At 42.6% G+C, this 21,609-nt stretch overlaps 1 protein-coding gene across 2 annotated transcripts in view; it reads right to left on the bottom strand.

Annotated features, from left to right (window-relative positions):
• Positions 1-21,609, bottom strand: part of LOC137424934 (protein TASOR) — a 241,837-nt gene that overhangs the window by 147,932 nt on the left and 72,296 nt on the right. For both annotated transcript variants that reach the window (XM_068112841.2, XM_068112842.2), the window contains 2 exons: positions 16,266-16,357; positions 15,586-15,714 (listed from right to left, as the gene is read on the bottom strand). In XM_068112841.2, the coding sequence (XP_067968942.2) occupies positions 15,586-15,714; positions 16,266-16,357 (221 nt within the window). The remainder of the gene's footprint in view (positions 1-15,585; positions 15,715-16,265; positions 16,358-21,609) is intronic.

The following is a 21,609-nucleotide window of genomic DNA, read 5'->3' as shown; positions in this document are numbered from 1 at the left end:
CGTCAGCGTATTTTATTAATTATTATTATTTTTTGAAGAATCAATCGATTTTTCAGACCATTTTGCACAAACCTCTGCTTAAAAAAGTTCAATAGGAGTTTGTTTCACCCGTCTTTGTTTGATTCACAATCCTAAGCACCTCTAATTTGTAATTAAAATACGTTAAGACCAACCTCGTTCCCCGGGCCCATACGGGCCCTGGTTATCTTCAACGAAAATCGGCACCAATTACCGGAACCAATGAGATACGAGCATTTGAAAAAATATTTCAAAAAACCTTATTACGCGTTTGAGGGTGAAAACGGCGTCAAATATTCAAAAATTGACGAAGAATTCTTTTTTAGAAATCTCGCGGCCGTAGGGACCAGTTTTTCACGGCCGGAAATATCCGAAATTGAGACGGCATTCACCGAATTAATAAAGAAGGAAATTTTATAAATTTTAATCTCATCCAGAATGCAAATGGTGTCATTTTGAACTAGGTACGGTACCTACTACACCTACCTACTCCCATCTACCTAACCTACTGATGCCACAGTGATGGGTAAAATAGTGGCAAGAGGCTTTGGCTTCGCCGACTCATTGCAGCTTTGCAGTCGGGTACTAGTAACAGCATCATAAAATGCTGTGATTCATATCGGTTGCATGAAATTTGTAAAACGTGCTTTCAAAGAAGCGACACATTATCTACTGCTCTCCGTATATAATTCCGTACGGTGTACCCCTCTATCCCCACCATTCTACCTCCCATCCTCCTCTTACACCTCCTTTGGTGAAGAGCGTTTGTTGTGGGTCTGCTCCCTATGGGAGGAACTCGTTTTTGTGGCGTATACTTCCTGATGCGGCACCCTGTCACCTTGTCACCTGTCACCTGCAGCACCTTCTCAAAATGATATTTTATGGAGGTTGCTGGTCCGTGTAAGGTATATCAATAGACTGCGATCAATTGCAGTACACGTTTATTGACTTTCCCGATACAGATAAAAGGGCGGTGTATAAGTAAAGGGAAAAAGTAGGGGAAAAAATCCGGAAGTGAAAATTGCATGCTTCCGCGGTGACGTTATGACGTTCCTCGTCATAGAAGTCGATTTTCGTGGATTTGGCCGTAAAAAAGCATTGCAACATTTAGCATTGTCACAAGCAGATGACCTTGTGATACAGAATCTAATGTCCTCTTTCGAACGTATATAGATTTGAGCGATAATGAAATACGACCCGCTAAAGTGAGGTGGTCTTATGCAGATAAAAGGCGGTGTTTTTATACTCGTATTAAAACCCATGGTGGCTTTATCTCTGAGATAAGCCGAGTTGCCGTTGGTTACCTGACAGGAGTAATTTCCCTGTCAGTGGATTAAGGGGTCTTACTCCTATTGAGAGGAGTGGTCCCAACTGTATGACCATGCATTGTGGCCCTTCGGGGGCATGATGCATGTGTTTGAATGACCATGTGCTTCCCCCTCGGGGTTGAGGCGCATGTGTATTGTTATGGGGACAGCCTTGTTGACGTTGTGCCTTGGCCATGGGGTCAAGGTGCACGTCCGAGGCTGTTCGAATGTTTGACTTTTTACCTTTTTTCATTGTAAAAAAGGCAGGCCTTGACTGGGGCCCTAAAACAGTTGCCGTTGGTTACCTGACAGGAGTAAATTCCCTGTCGGAGGATCAAGGGGTCTTACTCCTATTGAGAGGAGTGGTCCCAATTGAATGACCATGCATTGTGGCCCCTCGGGGGCATGATGCATGCGTTTGAATGCTTCCCTCTTGGGGTTGAGGCGCATGTGTATTATTATTGGGACAGCCTTGTTGACATTGTGCCTTGACCATGGGGTCAAGGTGCACGTCGAGGCTGTTCAAATGTTTGGACTTTTTACCTTTTTCACATGCAAAAAAGGCAGGCCTTGACTGGGGCCCTAAAACAGTTGCCGTTGGTTACCTGACAGGAGTAAATTCCCTGTCGGAGGATCAAGGGGTCTTACTCCTATTGAGAGGAGTGGTCCCAATTGAATGACCATGCATTGTGGCCCCTCGGGGGCATGATGCATGCGTTTGAATGACCATGCGCTTCCCTCTTGGGGTTGAGGCGCATGTGTATTGTTATTGGGACAGCCTTGTTGACGTTGTGCCTTGACCATGGGGTCAAGGTGCACGTCCGAGGCTGTTCAAATGTTTGGACTTTTTACCTTTTTTCACATGCAAAAAAGGCAGGCCTTGACTGGGGCCCTAAAACAGTTGCTTGTGGCCCCTCGTGGTCAGGATGCATGTGTTTGAATGACCATGTGCTTCAGCCTTTGGGTTGAGGTGCATGTGTAATGTTATTGGGACAGCCTTGATAGACGGTGTGCCTTGGCCATGGGGCCAAGGTGCACATACAAGGCTGTTCAAATGTTTGATGTATCTGCCTCTAATGAATCTCTCCGGATTCTTCCTATCTCTTTGTATCTCCTTGTTTGTTTTTCTATTCTTTTTACTGGGTTGAGTAAAACTCACTTGAATTGTAACTTCAGTATTTGGGTTGAGGCTCATACAAGAGCTGACAAATTGAGGTGCTGGCTAAAAAAATGTTTTGAATCCATGCTTTGAAAATTTATTCAGATTCTGAACATGAAAATTTGAAATTTGAATGATTTGGTTTTGAATGCTTTGTCTAAATGATTTGGTTTGTTGATGTATGAATCTATGTGATGCATATAAATCATGACTTCCTCCCCCATTCAACATGGATTGGTGTTAGATGCAATTTATCCCTTTCATCATCCATCTTTCTCCATCCCCCACACCCCCTCCCCTACCCCACCAAAAAGGCTGGTGGGTAGTTTGTGAACAATGTATATGGCAGGGTGTGGTTCAGATTAGCGTTATACAGGTTATATAGGTTTTTTGGGTTTTGTTGAATGATTGAGGTAGGTCTTGCCTGGGTGGAAATATGTCCTGCAGGTAACGTTATCGTTTTCCCTGAACCATCGGGCGTGGAATCATTCATTCATTCATTCATCGGGCATGACATGAGGTGGCATTGCCCCTTGCCATGAGATGTTATGTAGGTAATATTACCATTGACACAGCAATCAGGATTGTGGATTTTTGCCAGGATTTTTTCTCAATGATTTTAAGATTGTTGTGTTAAAACAATTATGATGCCTACACAATGTCATTCATGACATGATTATGATTTTACACACTTGCACAGGTGATGTTGCACATGTGATGGAAGTTTTCTGTCATTCATATCAACAAATGTAGAGAAAATCAAAATTGTTCTGTGCAGACAGACAAGCATACGGGTTTAAATGTAATATCCCCTTTTTTGATGGCGGTAATAGGATGAGTGGGAAGCATATTTTCACTCATTCGAGGGCCCCCAAGAAGCGGCATTGTTTCCTGCTTGTGAAATGAGGAATCGGGCTGTATTGAGCTAAATGGTGTTCTATTGAATTTTATTAGGATTTTTTTTTGCATGATGTTTTTTTTTGTAGTTGTGGGTTTGGAACAACATATTATTGTTCCTTTGATAGAGCTTGTGATTTTCCATTCTCTTCCAGGCTCCTTTGTAAGATTTGATAGGGAAATTGATTAGAGTGGACAAATACTTTTTCATCGGTTAGACCTTTTGGCCGAACTTTTGAGTTAGTTATCAAAATTGAAGTTGGACCAAATTGGAAAAGGGATTATGCATGTTGTCTTTTAATTGGTTTAAAAGTGAATTCTTAAAAAGGGAGCATTGACATACTTAAATTGAAATCAGAAGATTGTGATAATAAACTTGATTTTTTATAGGAAGATGATTTTTGATTTTGATTTCATTTTTCTTTTTTTTCTTTTTTTGAGTTTGATTTCATTTTTGATTTCTTTTTTTTTTTGATTTTGATTTCATTTTTGATTTCATTTTTGTTTTCTTTTTTTTCATTTTTGAGTTTGATTTCATTTTTTTTTTGATTTTTGAGTTCATTCGAAGATAGTTTGATTCATTTCATAGGGAAAAACAAGATCAAAGGTACCAGTGCTTACCGGTACCTTCGAAATATTTATTAGCTCAATTATTGTTAATATTTATTAGAAATGTGGTCGGTGGGCGAATCCACAAGGCACACCTGGTGGGCAGCTCCACTCAAGGTGTGCAGAAAGCCCTGGGCAATACAGATGTATACACATTTCAGAAAGGGTGCCATGAAAAAAAATATTTGTAAGGACAAAGATCCACTAAAGACTTTTTTTTCTTTAGAAAGAGTGCTGTGCTTTTTTTTCATGAAGATCCACTGAAATGGAGATATAATATTGTATCATTATGTAAATTATGGTCGATCTTACTTGTATATTTGTATGTTTCACGATTGTACGTTGTTGGAGGTGACATTTTTGATGTCCTGTTTATAACTTTTCGCTCTTGGAACAGATGAAATTGAGGTTCTCATAATAAATAATGGTAGAAATCTTTTATCTTGCACCAATGGTAGCGAAGGAATGAACAGAACGAAGAATGCTACATCCATTAACGATTATTAACGACTATGCGATTTTTTTGCAATAACAAGCAATTATTTTGAGTATACGTGACGTTTTTTACAAGAATTTTGCAAACATTGAATTAAAAGATCCAAGATTAGAGTTAATTCTGGAAGTCTCATATTTGCCAATTAAAAAATGTGGTATTGGGGAGCATTTTTGGCAAAACAATTTTTCAATTTACAGTTTGGAATGATTGCTTTGCAAAATTAATTTTTTTTGGGGAACCAAGTGACAAGAGTCACATGATCATCAGGTGGGAATTTTGGACTATTGTTTTGCATGATTGATAGGTCAGTGGTTGACTGACATGTAAATGGGTGTGTTGTCACATTTGGATAAATTATTGTGGGAACCGAAAGGGATGACATTATCGGGGTTTTCTAAGAATAAACTTTTTTTTCTATTTGTGCATTAGCGTTTCTAAAATTAAAGGACAAATTTTATGAAATTGAAATAAAATTGACACCCATCTTGATCTGCACATAATGGTTCCAATGTAAACAAATATACATCATGCATGAGTTAAAAAATTTTGGGTGACAATGTTTGTGTTTTTTTTGTGTTAATCTTACAAGATTGTTGAAACCAACAATGTTCTTGTCTGGAAATAGATAGTTTCATGTGGATGGGATCAAATATCCAGAAAATCCGTAAAATAAAATAACAACATAATTTGATTATGAAGATTATCTCTTTTGTCAAGGGAGATGGAATATAAATATTTGATGTACTGAGTTATGAGCAGCCATTAATTAATAGTAAAGAATAATTGTGAGTAATCTTGGGATGCCATTTTTGATAGAATTTATGAGAATAAAAGCTATTTATGGATACGAGCTTAATAAAAAAAATGTGGGAGTACAAAATTAGCCAAATTTGGAAGAGGTCTTACACTGATTTACCAGAGTACTCTGCTCACGGATTTTTGATATATATATATATATATATATAAACTTGAATTTTATCAGCATATAAATTGTGCTGTATGTATGGATGTGTATTAGGCGTAGATGATATGGGAAAATAGTAAAGAAAATCTTGCTGAATTGAACTATTGTGGGTTTTTTAAAACGGAATGCATTGTGAATCTTAAACCAAGGGGCAGACATGAACGCGCTGTTACGTAGTTTAAACTCAGAACGCGATGTTACGTGTACCTGCAACATATTTTGATAATCTGCAACACTTATATTGGCATACTGGTGTCATTAGTACTCACAAGTTGCATAGAAATAGATGATCAACAGTTAAGGGGGCGTAACACTTACTTGGATATTTTCTACAACAAGTAGGGGTTTGAATAAGTGGTGGTTGTACACATGGGATTTATCAAATTAAACTTTGGAGTTCAAACAAAGTCACTGGTTAACAGAAGGAGAATGGATAGTAAATAGATGCTGGGTAAATTAAGTGAGATATTACAAAGACTTATAAGAGCTATTGTTCTTCCTTACAGCGGTTGAAAAATAGATCCAAAACAATGAATCTATAAATGAATGTGATAGGGATAACATCTTCAATTTGAATACGTAATTTAATTGTGCGTAAAGGAATTAATTTATCGTAGTGGATTGTTAACAGCAGCCTGAAATGTCCTGAGAGTGTGCATCCATATAATCAGAAATCCCAGATTTTTAAATTTTGGTAGAGGTCTTATGTGGAGGAATACTTGCTTGGTAGATAAAAAAAAAGGTGCTGCGTGTTGGCAGCCACTTTTGCAGCCATTTAGGCCAAACAAATTGGGAGAAAATTGTAATTAAATAAGTAAGTTACAGATGAGTATTTGGGAAGTAAAAAGGGAATTTATTGATTTGAGACCTTTTTCAAAGGTTTATTAAAGTGTTGCAATATGACAGTTGGTAAGGAAAATTATTGGATGAAAAATTGGATCTGTTTATAAAATGAATTTGTTGACCTTTTGAAGTTAATTCTTTGAATTGTTGTTTAATTAGCATTTTGAGTTTAAATTGGAAATAGTTTGGTAGAGCTTTGGTTAAAACATTCGGTTACAGTGTTTTGGAACAAATTGGTAAACCATAGGAGGTTGATAAGAATAGAAACAAATATGGACCCAAAATCGAACGACTTTTTATGATGATATGAATAATACCGAGATTAAAAGATTGAATCAAGTAATGTTGTAAATGAGTACAGTAGAGTTAAGATAATGGCATAACGACAATGTTATGAATTGTGTCAGTTTTACCAGATCAGTGAACTCATATCACCACAAGTTACACTGTTAAAGGAAAAAAAAGAAAATAAATGTAGGGAGGACTATGATAAATGATACATTATGCATAGTTTGTTAGCATAATTTGTTGGGAATTAGACATTCCTGTTTGTGATTTTAATCATATACATTCATTTATTAATGCATTTATTTTCTTTGAGTAGTGTTAAAATAACTGCATGAGTTTAATTTTCAAACGATATTAACCTGAAAGCAACATTAAATGCTATTCTTAGTTTAGTAGTAAAATACATACCTGGATTGGATATTATTCATGTAAGAGGAAGAATAGAAATGAATATAACCTTTTGAATGTTTTGAGGAAAACAATTAATTGTCAAATGTGAAGCTGTTATAATTAGACTACGGATTTTTATGTTAAGAAAATAGGCCTTTTATGTTTTGAAAAGCGGAAATTTTTTTTTTTTATGTGAAAAAATCCCGAAATATTTTTTCCCCCCGTTTTCTTCATTTTTTATTATTACCAAGTTTTTCAGAAATCAGTCAAAAGAAGAACAAAAAATGGTAAGCTTTTTCCTGCACAACATTAAGCACTCTGGGCTAGTAAACAGGTAAAAAATGACGCTCAGGTACCTTTATTGCAACCGCATTGTTTGATAAGTAGAGGACTAGAAGAAATTGACAAGATTGCCTTTTAGGAACCCTTTTAGGAACGGTTAAAGTAGGTGTTTGAAATCATTATCTTGGTAATGTTCTCCTTGGTGAGGCGGTGTCGGTGGTCGGTGAGGACGTTTCTGTAGACGGAGAAGGACCTTTCCACGTCGACGCTGACGATGAGGCAGTACCTCAAGAGGGGGATGTCGGCAAGCTTGACTCCAGCCGGTACACCAACCTCAGATCCGTGCTGATCTCCATCCAGGATCAAAGCCACTGTCCTCAGCACACCAATGTCGGGATTGCGCTGCAGCACCGCCTTGAACTTGGTGAGCAGGATCTCCTTACGGCAGCCTCGGATCTTTTCGAGCTCTTCCTTGGCCTGATCAAGGAGCTGGAAGGCCTTGACCAGCTCCATGCCGGCCTCCTCCAGCTGCTTAAGGATCTTCGGGATGAACGATACGTGGGCATTTAAGAAGACCAAACTGAGCTTGATGTCCGCCTTTCCGAACAGGTCCTTGGCACTCCGGGTTGCCATCGCATCGTCATCGTTCAGCTGGTCCACAATGTCCTTGACGGCCTCGAAGTGCTCGGCGTAAAACACCGCGGCGTCGATCGACGTCCTCCACCGAGTCAGAATGGGCTCCGGGGGGAGAGAAAGATTGGGCTGCTGCTCCTTCCAAAGGACAACACGCGACGGGGCTTTGACGAACACCTTCTTCGTCGTGGCAATCAGGTCGTTGACATCCTTGAACATTTCTCGGACTGTCTCGCAGACACGGTGGAGCGCGTGGGCAACGCAAGTCACATGCAGCAAGTCCGGGAAGAGTTCCTTCAGGGCATGGCCGGCCTTAATCATATAGGCCGCGGCGTCGCTGACGAGGACCTTGAGGCACTCCGGCTTGAAATCAGGCCAAAGATAGCGCAGCGTGTCATTGACTGCGCGCACGATCTCCCCTGAGTTGGTCTCCTCCAGAAACATGCACTGGACGAGGTGGGGACGAAAGTACCCCTCCTTGGACAAGCGTCCCGCGATGATGTTGGCCACATATCGACCTGCTGAATCGGTCGTCTCGTCGACGGACAGCCAGATGGGCTGCTGTCCGAGGTCGGCACGGATCCCCGGCAAGGCCTCGTCGTAGCACTTGTCGAGGTAGTGCTTTCGAATCCAGCTTTCATTGGGGATCTGGAGAGTGATGTGCTTCTCCAGGAACGACCGGAGGGCAGGGTTTTCCAATTTCGACCATGGGATGCCAGCAGCCAGCATGGCCTGGCACAGCTCCTGAGCCATGGCGTCATACTTGTGCCTCTTTCCGCCACCAAAGTCCTCGATGGTGGCTTGCATGACCGTCCTCTTCTTCTTCAAGGCCAAGTTGCTCTTGTGGCGGTCTCCTCGGACATGTTGGGCCAGCTCAGACTTCTGCTTCGCCCGGAAAGTCTTTTCACAAGCTCGACAGAAAGCCGTGTCACTCGACACGTACTTGAAGGTGGCCCCATCGCCGCCAGCGTTGAATTCCTTCAGCCACTTGTCACGAAGAGCAGCACTCATCTTGATAGACTTGTTCACACTTTGTGTACACTCTCTCACTGTAGTACACCGCCTCACTGCTGTACACGCTGGGGACGCAACGCACGCAAGTGGACGCAACGTTTTGTTTTTCAGATCGATCGCAGTTAAAAATTTCGATCGCAGTTTAAAATTTCGAAAAATTCCCCAATTAATTTTAGCGTTGCCAGACATTTTCGACCAAAAAGGGCATTTTATTTTATTTTTCCCGAAAAAGGGCGAAATATTTTTTTTCTCCGAAAATAGCAAAAGAATTTTTTTGCGCGCAAAAAAAACCGTTTTATGTGAAAAAAAAAAATTTTTTTTTTCACATAAAAATCCGATGTGTAGTTATAATATACATGATTATGGTGATTTCATGTTAAGATGTACCCTATCTGATTCAGTGTGTGTGGAGAGCAGATTTAAATACGGCTGAGTAAAGGATAAGACCAGATCACATCTCAAATGGAGTGATAACGAAATTGGGAAGAAGTTCGAGAAAGAAAATTTTTGGCTAAAAATGAAGTTAATCTTGGCATACACCCTCCTTCTCAAAGAATGATGAAGATATTCTCCTTTGTAAAATTGGAGACGGATGCTTACTTTCACCAAGAAAAATTCATGTGACCATTTGCCTGGATCACACTGCAACATATGGAAGAAAGGCTATCACTTACTTTTGTTCGAATCCCTCGAACATTCATCAAGTCAGCAATTGCGGGACGGCGACATCTTGCCTGCAATTTCTGCTGGATGCGGTGACGTGTGTCATTACTCCACCAACATCCGGAGAGCCAGCGTGGAGCTGTAAGTGGATAGCTGTGCTTTTCTTCCACAACAGCTGTGCACGATTCTGCTGGAGGTTCCTGGTATGAACCATGGACAACTTGAACACCATGGTCCTAACATCGTTGTGGATGCATCTGACATCTCTGTTCCACATCTTGCTGGTCAACCAACATCACATCAACACTTGCTCCATGCTCATGATGAGGGAGGAGGCAAGTCGACTACAACTGGATGAAGGCCTTGTTCAAATCTACTATGGCTCACAGCTAGAGTGGCAAGGATGCTACATGCAGAGCAGGGTCAGTTTGTGACTCCGCCCAGCTATCACAACAGCAGAAAATCCTACGTGAAATAGTGTAGGTGCTATGAAGACACCAGAAGAAAATGTTTCATACTTGAATGTCAAACAAGTGATCAGCCTCTTCTCTTCTTTTCAAACAAAAAGTCAATATTTGTTTTGAAGCAAAACGTATTACCAAATGTTGCAGATGCTTTATTATTTTTAAATGGTGAATTGAAATTGTTGTGGTAAAGGTGAAGGGTTGTCTAAAAAAAAAAAAACTCCTTTAGAGGCCATTTTCCCCCGCAAAGCGGGGGTTGGCCTTTTTCGGGGACCGTGGTTGTTGTTGTTTTTTGGTCGGTCCCCTTTTTGAAGCAATGTTTTACTTTGTATGCTTTATGCAAATGAATTGCATTATCAATATGGAAAGAGTCAATGAATAAAGAAATGTTTTGTGATCAGATTCTTCCAGGATGACGGTGTATGCCTTATGGAAAAATTGGATTACCAAGTTTGTGGTTTGAATATTTAATAAGTTGATGTTTAGATTAATGGTTAATATAAACAAAAATAAAAAATGAGGGATTGTGGAAGTATAGATAAATATATAAGTCATATTTGTTAGGGTAGTTGGATTGTACTGCAATGTAAAGGATTCTCAAGTCATGCAAGGAGGGGGTGCCGGGAGCTTGGAGCAAGCGGTCGGCTATCTGGGGAATAACCTTGTGACCTCGGACAATGCGAGTAGAGGTAGAGTGCTGACTTGGCTCAGATTATGGATAAGAGTTAATTGTTCCAGATGTCCGAATGGCGCCGGGAAGGCTGGTGTTAAAGTGACTTCGGCATTCCACTGGAGCGAGATGAAAGGAGCAAAGATCTATTTAACCACCATGCTCCGAGAAGAAACTGAACTGGTCATCGGAAGAAGCAGGAGAGAGAGCAGAAGGAAGACGCGACGCACGACGTCGCGTCATGTGTTCTATTTTAAAGTGTAACTATATTTTTGTGTAAATATTCGTTGCAAGATTTTAATAAATCTATATTTAAACTGAGTGAGTTTTCATGAGTCTCATTGAGTTTTGGCTGAGAAGTGTCCAAAAAGATGTCACAACAAAGTTCCCTGACAACCCCTGTCTGTCCGGCTGTGTTCGTGCAACTGGCCACGGAGTTATGTTGGTGGAACACGGATTTCATAGAGGACGCGGACAGGGAGACGGGAGCAGGGACACGGAGAAGGACAAAGCTGAAAAACCACGGGTTGTGCGGCATGATTTTTTAGTAAGGGGAAATTGAGCTTGAGTACTCTCGTGGGCTGGAGCAACTTGCTGAGCGATTTATGATCAAGACGAATCCCTCAAAGGACCACCAGCTGTTCAAGAGAGACCCAAAACCTGTTCCATAACACTCTGTCTCCTGTTGGCTGGTTCAGTCGGGGCAGGATGTGAGAGCGGAAATCATGCCACGTGGGGAGAGGTCGGAATGGTATTGATGTTTGCGTAAAGTGATTCAGTTCACGTGGCGTGCATAAGGTGTGAAATATTAGGAATGTGACTTTGCGGACCGTCTGATAATGTTTAGACAGGTGTCACTTACTTTTCTTACTTACTGTTTAGACAGGTGCCTGCAGGGGAGATTGCAGCGGCCTGCAGTTTGATTCTCACGTGTTGTGGGATTCTCAAGCATGGTCATGTTGGTATATGATGCTATCGAGTTAGAGTGATAGACGTTGGAGTGCGGAGTTGTGAGCTGGTGGACAAGACGACGACCCCCCCCCCCCCCCCCCCCCCCACTCCGACAAGACATTTTGAGACCGTTTGAGATATAAGTTGAGGTAAACAGGATTGGGGGCTTTGTCTGGTGGATGGTGTTGCTGAGCATGTGGGGGGCCGTGTTGTTCGGCCATAATTGTCAACTGCAGGATGATCCATGTCTGGGTATCGCCTGTATGGTGTATGTGTGAGGTCGATGAGCCACCGGTATACTTCGTTGCGTGTTTCGTTCTCTTTACGAGCCGAATGGGTGTCGTCATAGGGAGCAGGGAAACACGGACTACATATTCATGCATGCGCAAAGGTGAAATTGTAAGGTATGGAGGATGCGCTCTCATTAGTCACCTAGCAACAGGATTGGTGATTGCGGGTGGAGCTGTGTGCGCTGATCGCAGCATGAGTGTGTCACAGATGATTTTGACTGACCAGCTGTGATGTGGATTGTGATGCGATACAGATGTGTAATATTTTTGCATTTAAAAATGATTATTGAGATATTCAAATATGATGGTGCAGTAATGCAAGTGGATATGAGAAATATGTGCTTCAGATTTGAGTTGGAGGAACGAAACGACATTGCACGGGAGTGTTTGAGCAGGTGAAGGCAGCGCTGCAGCCCAGATGGACGGGACTGCTTCAAGTACTTCTGTATCGCATACCACGATCAAGTGTGAAGGTAAGCCGTCATGGGTGCACGCCACACATTGTAAGATATTCTGATCACAGGAAGACGACAATATGGTGCAGGAGGAACACGAGCATGTAGAGGAGCACGAACATGAACGGAACACCTATTGGCAGGTAACGAGGCAGGTAGCTGGTGTGACAAGAGGAAAGACCCGTTTGTCTAGAAAGCCTGGGATATAAAAATTATTCACACCACATTGGGGAAACTCAACAAGCCAGAGGACCCTGAGTAGGGTAAATCGCGGTTGGGAGGTAATCATATTACTGAATGATGGGCCCATTGCAAAAGTGAGTATGAAATTGAGGGGGGATAGACATTGCATAGCAAGCTCTAGGGTTGGACCCCGTGGGACAATGTTCATGTGTGGGAATAAGGCCTACCCCTACCTGCCACGAGGTTGGAAAGCATCTTTGGAGGCTGGGGAGCAGAGATAGTTAATTGGATGATAGTTGCCATGGGACTCCTCATCCTGATCGTTGTTATTGGATGCTTAAGAGTTTTGATCCGTGTGTGTATCAGTAAGTTTTGCAATGAAGGTACAGGGGAACACATGGTGGTCCTGGGTCCGGTGGAAGAGGCACGAGACATCCCCGTACAAGAACTGCCACTCCATTCACCCCTGCACGAGAACGGTTTTGAGGGATCAAGACCTGCCACCTCCCTCTTCCCACCCTGCCTTGCCCTCAACCCCGACCCTGAGTTAGCTAAATCTTGCACAGCCGGCACGATAGCCCGTATCCAAGAGTCGACTTCACAAACCATGCGTGAGCTGAGAACAGCTCGGAAGCTGACCGATCCAACTCAAGCGAGCGCGAGTGGCGAGGATTATGTAACGACGGACAGGAAACCGGCTACCATTTGCATGTGCCAGAAGAGGGGCTCATGCACAAATCCTAAGAGGGGAAAACTTCAAGAAGGGTGTCTTGTGTTTTAATAAAGGCGTCAACGGTCGCCACCGTACCTCAATGTATTCACTGCTTGTACAACCAAAAAGTTATTAACACTTCACTGAGAAATAAAGGCAGAGAGGCCTGCTGCTAACCTGAGACTTGCTTTATACTTGTATGGAATTTTAAAAGACCCTGCATATTTCATGGGGCTTTGAGTGTTATTGCTTTTGTGCATGGGAGACTGTTCTGCCCACATGCTTTTCAAATGACTTTGTCTCCATTACTCTGCAATCTTTTTACATGGCCTCAAAATTATATAGTGGAGGCCAATACTTACATTTTAATCATTTATATATATTTCGTACACTTTGTTTTTAAATTGTTACCTTGTAACGGAATTTCTCTTTCTCTGTGAGTTTACAAAGCTTTTTAAGGGGAAGGGGAGCATGGAGGTACTTGTCTTTAGTTTCCGATTCACCGACCCCGCTTCATAAAGGAGGGGCTTGGCTGCACCCCATTGCACGAGTGAGTTCCCTTGATAAAAGAGGGGTTCGTCACTCACTTTGTGAGGCTCGAGGTGGATCGAGGATAATTGACAATACTTCTATGAAATCCCTAGTGGTACACGGGTGATAATAAATCTCTTCTTTTTACATGTTTATTAAAGTTAAGATGTTTATTAAAGGGAGGATTGTGGGGGATTTCAATTAATTCCTCTATGCTGATGGTCACAGCAGCGACACGCTGTGACCCATTTCCAGTCCTAGCGGCTGACTGTCTGACTTTGGAGGATCTGTTATCATAATGTTATATGCATGTTAGACCTTGCAAAACATTCTTTCCCTATGAGGCTTTGACTTGCCAACTGTGTACAAATTTCTCTTTGAGACGGCAGTCCGTGGAGAGGGACACGAGATGTTGTTTGGAGTTATCCTGACCCTAGGGGAAAGTATATTAAGCCGAATGCGGGTTGGTTGTTGGCTAAGAGGTGGGGGGAGCATGAAAATGAAATAATTTGGGGCAGCATGTGAAGTGAACTGCGAGAGTGGTGCAGGAACAGTGCAGTGAGATGATGACCGGGAAAACAGTCGTGATGGGTGGGGGAGGGGGGCAGGAGGAGGGGGAAGGGGGGCTAAACAGAAGTGGAGGCTCATCGATGAGCTAAAAGGCACATGGTAGCACAACTGCAAAGTAGCAAAGGAGGGGAACAGAACACAACAACAGGCATTTTAAGGTCATTTTCCCTGCTAGAGCAGGGTTAGCCAGCAAAGGAGGGGAACAAATATGTTAATAAACATGTTGACAAACAGTGTCTCATTATGAAAATGGGAGTGGCAGGGACGTAAAAGCGGCTAGAGAGTTTGTGAGTGCAAATAATGGGTATGGCAGAAACCAGAAGATTGACAAGGGCAGCAGTTTGGAAGGCACCGAGGGAAGAGACATGGAATTGGTTCTACAGACGAAAAAAAGTGGGCGGAAGAAATAGATATGGGCATAAAGCTTGAACTTGGACAGGTTAACAAGGTAGGGGTTTCTGGAAGAATGCATGTGACATGTGGATGAGAAGAAACAACATGGAATGCGGAGAAGCACCAGAAAAATATGCATGAGTAGAGAAGTGAAATGCAACCAGCTTGTTTGCACTTAGCACGAAGCAGAATCTGGGACTCATGTCTCCTGCTGCGAGATGCCAATAACTTGTAAAGCTATGGATTCAACCACTATTAAGGGGAAAAGATATGAAATGTCTGTAACAGCCCAGAGCGGGGAGCCCGATTTCATTGACTGTCGTGAGAAGAATTCATTTTACCCCCAATAATATTTTGCATCCAAAATAGCTGCCCAATCAGTACGAGAGGAACCACAGATTTAGTCACTTACTGTACATGCCTGGCTGAGTAACCAACATTGCGAGCCTACCTTCTGACCTCTAAGGAATTATGATCCTAAACCTCCGAGTGAGAATCCCTCTTTGGGCTTGGTATTACTTTTGTGCAAGCAGCTTTGGCTGCTTAGTTCCTTTTGGGGGTTGCCCCCACACAGCATTGGTCAAAGAGGATCTTCTACAATCACCAGCATAATGGTAGATGCTATACACACTAAATGACTTGTTTAACCAAATCATTCAGGGGATGGAACCCCACAATCCTGCTGTAATTTGTGACATACTGTATGTTGAGTAATATGATGTGCATGGCTTTTGATCAATAGCCAAAATAATGTACATTTTAAAAATCAGTTCAGTTTACCAAAATAAAGCCAAATATAATACCTGTGAATGAATGAAAGCCATATTGACCGGTGTGGAATTGGAGGTAAGCATAGGAAGCTTCTTTGACGTGTGGCAATCATAACCTGGAGTGGGCTCTTTTGTGTATTCAGGTACTTGCTTTACTTTCCCCTTTAAAACAAACAAAAAATAAACAATGTTAGTTATATTCCACCATTTCTGCAGTTTCAAGTATAGGAAAGATGTTGCAACACATTGCTCAGCCTATTACCATAGTAGGCTTTATGTAGAATCATAAGGTTCCTCCCAATTACTTGCAATGATTATCCTTCAATAGCTGCCGATAGGCTTCAGCCAATGAAGGCGGTTAGACTGGAGGAATGATTTGAAATTGCTGCCCAAGGAATGGGTACGTTGGTAGGCCCAGTTGCCAGAGGCTACTGAATTGGCATCCCAGAAAATGTGGGTTAAAATGCTGCTAAAGGCAGCAGTAGCCACCACTTGGATTGCACAAGATTCGTGACTGCATTGTCCTCAAAATCCAGCTGGTATACTAATTACCTTTAGAGGAGGAGGCAATATGCCATGCCCACCGAGTCTGCTTCAGTGCAAACTTTTTTGGTCAACTAATAAAGGCTTCAAAACAACTTTGGATAAGCACCAAAATACTACACATGAAGGAGTACGGCTCAAGGCTCCATAAAGAAATCAAAACTATGTACCCTGCAAATCTTGAATATGACCAGCACTCCCCGTCTTCCAGTGACCAAAGGTTTCACATGCAAGACATCAGAATATCTGCACAGGTAGACACCTGCAAGAGAAGGTCAATAAATGTCATATGAAAGTGAAACTGCTCAAGCAAAAAACCCTCAGTCATATTTGGTGGATGAGGAACAGAGTTGCAGAGCTTTGCTATGTTGGACCCAGTGAAAGACTATCTGGTTTCAGATGAAAACTAGAACAACACTCGGTAGAGTGCATACCTCCGCCAGGCTGAACGGTTTGTTTTGTATCCTACTGATAGGCCGTATCTGGATTTGGACTTGAACCAAAATCTAATTGGCTTGTTTTTGTCACCTAACCAACTCACACGCCTAGTTTCATCATAATTCGTCCACAACTTTTTGAAATATCATGCTATATATCGTTTTTGGTCCTATCACTCAATGGTGAAGAATCACATGAAAATTAAAAAATTCTCGTATCTGTATCCGTATTCAGATCTTCACCAAAATCAAATAAATTCTTTCTTCTCACACAGCCAACCTATCCACCAAGTTTCGTCCCAATCTGTCCACAACGTTTTGAGATATCCTGTTCACAAACAAACAGACATTGGTGAAAACATAACATAACCTCCATCCACCTTCGGTTGTGGAGGTAACAAAGTTCACAAGGACAATTCATCAAAATTAATTACTTCACACTTTCTATAAAATTTCATCCCAAGAAAACTTTTTGTGATTGTCCAATTCTGAAGAATGGCTTGTTGATGCAGTGGGTAATGTGTTGTTGCATTGCAAGGTTTTCATCAAGTAAATTAGTAGATGGCCAATTTGAAAAAGTAAGCAGCTGGCTACTGATTATCATCGACTGCAGCGAGGCATAGCCTTGGCCTTTCACAGGTTTTTTTTTTAGCAAAATACTCGAGTGTAAATGAAATATTCATGGCCTCCATCCATCCATCCATCCATCGTTCTTAGAGCATTTTGAACATGTAATAACAATGTGTGGTTAGGTGGAGTTTTCTTTCATGGATAAATTGGTAATCATCCCAGGAGTTTGTCGCCAGCATGTGTTACGGATTAATGATTGTGGTTATGAGTATTGCTGTTGGTTCGAAGTATTCTAGATCTTATGCTTATGGGGACTTAAGGGAACGGGTTGTTGTGAGTAAAAGATTTAAAAGCGCTCCTGGTACAATGTGGAAAAAATCCAGATCGAGACCGGAAGAGGTGGAGCGAAGAAAAGGAGGTGGGAGGAGACCGGAAAAGGTGGTGGTTGAAGCGCCGGGCCGAGCGTTCGCCGTACTGGGCGAGGGAACTTTGCGTTCTTGAAGGGAAGTTCGGTCGATAAGAAATATCGCCGGAGTGCGTGGAGCCGGTGTCGTCGGGTATTCCCCTTGAGGTTCCGGAGGATCTGGGCCTTGAGAATCTGGGTTGGAGCGAAAACCGTCCGTCATCTTGGCCCCGCGAGCACCTGGCCGTGAACCGGCTTTCGTCGTGTCGGCTGGACATTATTCCCTGGTGGATTGCCGGGAACAGCTGTGCCAGAAAGGGACACATGAGAATTATACGGAGGCTCGCGGGTTGAACCGCAACGTGTACGTCGGAGCGCATCTTTGTGAGGTTCCTCGCCACTGCCGTGCTGCTGGGGGCTGAGCACGTGACCTCGGGGTCGTCTCGCTCGTCTACGCCTCAATTGACCACCGGGCCTTGACTCCCCGATCGCAGGAGCGCACCTTTGGGAGGTTCCTCGCCACTGCCGTGCTGCTGGGGGCTGAGCACGTGACCTCGGGGTCGTCTCGCTCGTCCACGCCTCAATTGACCACCGGGCCTCGACTGCCCGATCGCGGGAGCGCACAGAGACATTGGGACTTCGCCTTGGAGGGCTGCAGAGACATTGGGGGAGGTGCCATGAGTTTGGGGTTAAGGGGCTTGATAAGGTTATCATCGTAAGATTTGATAGTAGGGGTGATTGCCGCCATTGCTGTATGGCTCTTTGTGTGGGATTTATATAATATTATGGTTGGTTTATAACCGGGTGTGGTTGCATCATTTGATTCGACTGTTTCGTTTGCTGGTTCCAGTGAGGGATAAAAACATCTTTCTGCGGGGGACCCTCTCGGGGTTCGGAGGTCCACCGAGACCAGGGGTAAGGGGGGGGGGGGGGACCCCGTAACACATGTTATAACATGCACAGAATATGATCGACGTTCAACTGCTCCACCATCAATTTGTGCAAGTTATAGATCGTTCAGTTCATCCGTGGAGCGTTACACTCCAGCGTGTGATGATACCCACTTGCATTGTAGTTGTGGTTATGGAGTGGATTCCGTCCACATGACAATACTGTAAGAAATGCATGTATTCAGGAAACGGGAAGCAGGAACAGATTATGGCGACATCACATCACAGCTCATTGTAAGCTCAACTGCCACAGTTCTAATGATAGAATTATTAGGTCTGTCTGCATCAATTAGGCCTTTTGAACAGGTCTAAGAAGTTTTGAGCATAGGAACTCGCGTATAGCGCAGCGCCGCTGTGCGAATCCACCATGCTCAAACATAGGAAATTCAGGACTAGTACCTGTAGTGCCCAACTGCACTCTTTCACTTTTGACGGACAGACTCTACAAACATTTTCTGTGTGAAATTATTTGCAAATAAATAACTGACAAATGACTTATGCTGATGAATGACAGCTTCATGGTCAAAAATAGTATATTTTCGTTTATTATTGGTATAACTATGCCAATTAATTACCAACCCGGATGTTTGTGTAAAGCTTGGCCCTCCAGCGAGATTAACCATTCAAACTGATCACACAAGAGGTGAAAAAGTACAATGCGTTAATTGAATTATTTAAGTGCACGTGTGCTGAAAGGAACACCCGTTATCAGTTACCAGACTAAACAATAGAAAGCGGGGAGCACTCTGGAGATCAGTGGGCTGCAAGTTGAATCAAGCAGTAGACATCATACCTGTGATCTCACCCAGGGCACCGATTCCAACGGTGTAAATAGGTGAGGGATTGACCACCAGATCACCAATCTTCATCGAGTTATCGGATCAACAATAAGATGTCGAGACGTGCTTTCACTGCTTGTTCAAGCTTTTGATCTGCAGGTTTGCTGAAGAGGCTGGCAGGAGGATTCGGCGTCACTGAATCCAATGTTCGACGATGGCGATCAACACAGTCTACTCTGGAGAGCTGCCCAGGCACAAGAAGACGCTATGGGGAGGCACAGCCAAGTGCTACCAAATAACAAGAATGAATGTGTCTTGAAATGAAAAGGAGAAAACCCTCCCACTACCTTTTCTCTATTTCAGTCACCTTCTTTCCTTTTTCACAGGCAATGTGAGGATGAACTGGAAATGCTTCAATATTTTTTTTTCCCCATCAAGAAGGGGTCAAAATGAGGATGGGTCTTATACTCAAAACTTTATGTTAACCATCAAGTCGAGTTTCATGCATGTATCACACATCAAAGAAGCGGTACTGCCTAAAACTGCTTCCTTTTGGAGATTCGATGCACCAAAGCAAGTGTTGCATTGTGATCCCCGAACTTCTGTGGCAGCATCGTAGTCAGCCAACTTTAATACTTAAGACCATTTGTGTGCCTTAATATAAAAATTGGTCAGTAGTTGCATATAAATCAGTTGTGTGTGTGTTTTCTGTAAGGTTCACTTGGCTGTGCTTGGATGGATTTGAGCGTAGAGGAGTAGTAGCTGAAACCTGAATCCTATCCAGGTTCCTCCTGATGACTCCATCTTTGCTCTTTACTTCTTCTTCTGGTTCTTGCTGATGACTCCAAAGCAGTATTTGGTTTTCCATTTCATTTTCATGTACAGTATTACCTTGCTTAGCACTCTGGATGTGTTCCTGGAGAAGATAGTGCTAATCAGGGCCATTATATTTATATATACCTTTGCTTATATTGAGATGTGTTCCTGACAGTGCTATATCTAACGCATGAGCGGTATACGAGCGGCTTCATTGGGGTATCGATAACGGCCCTAATAATAATACCGATGGTAAACATATTGTTGCAGTCGCCAGACCATTCCGGTTGCCCAATTCGAATCCGGAGAGTCGTGTCAAAATGATCGTGACAGTCCCCATTTCAGAGACCATAGGCACGATACCGTGTAGATTGAGGTATTTGAAGCGAGTGAGTGCCATGCTGATAGGCAATCACGTGGTCTATCTTATCAGGGCCAAACAAACCCTGACCACGTGACATGAATTTCTGGCCCAATTTACATTTAGTAGGCTCCACAGAGCCATTGTCTACCATAAATGGATGAGGGTATGAGTGTGAGTGTGAGTGTGCGAGTGTGTGTGTCATTCTACTGGAGCTTTCTGATGTGCAATGTAATACACCAAAATGATTGTCTTGACATCCTGAGTTGATTAGGCTAATCAAGTACAAAGAATCCAGAAGAATTCCCATATTTTAAACGCACGCTATGTTAAGGTGTATCGAGCAGCTTAATAGGTCCTTTGAGGGCATGGCATTTGAATTACAAAACGAAAAAGAAAGAGCAATCAGAGATTGCAAACCCTCGCCAGGATGTGTTTTCGGTGGTTTTTAAGGCGTTTGTGTTCAAACAAATATGGCGGCCGAACCACGTGACCGATGACGTCATCATTAACATATTATATTCCCCATGGAGAATGGGGGGGGGTGTGTGTTCGTCAGTAGTTGACCGGGAATATTTTCGGGACGAAAAGAAAGACCCTTTATTAACGCTTTTTATACAACAACAACACAACATGCATTTTAAGGCCATTTTCCCTGCTAGAGCGGGGGTTAGCCTTGCGGTCCCCCTGACAATCTTCTCCATTTTGCCCAATGCATTTTGCCCTTTTTTGCCCTATTTTGCCCTTTTTATGCAAGCATTATTTCTTCGATTTCCGAAAATTTTTGTCATTGTCTGTACAAATGTGAAACCTGCTTTAAATAGAGCATTATGATACTAAAAGAATATTGTGACTAGTAAATGCTAAATGAAATATGTCTTATGCCTTGCTTTCCTTGCAGAGGTGTGTGTATATATGCAGTAGATTGGTGAAGAACTAAGATATCTACAATGGATCTACCAACTTGTGACCAGGATCCTACACTGCAGAAACAGGCAAAAATGAGCTGCATCATTCATTGCACTGACGATGATTCGGAGCTCGCAACGCTGCAAGGTCTTGAATCTTGGAAAACCCTGCTTAGAGCAGCAGAAATAAGAAAACACACTCCACTCTTGGAGATAGCCAGGAGCCTAGAAGAAAGTAAAGTACCACAGATTCAGTATCATCGCAAATGTCGCAGTGTATTCACTATGCA

This window comes from Myxine glutinosa, chromosome 4 (genome assembly GCF_964187855.1).
Source record: "Myxine glutinosa chromosome 4, kmMyxGlut1.1, whole genome shotgun sequence".
Lineage (NCBI taxonomy): Eukaryota > Metazoa > Chordata > Myxini > Myxiniformes > Myxinidae > Myxine > Myxine glutinosa.
Note: the sequence above shows the minus strand (reverse complement) of the source record. Positions and strands in the feature narration are given on the sequence as shown.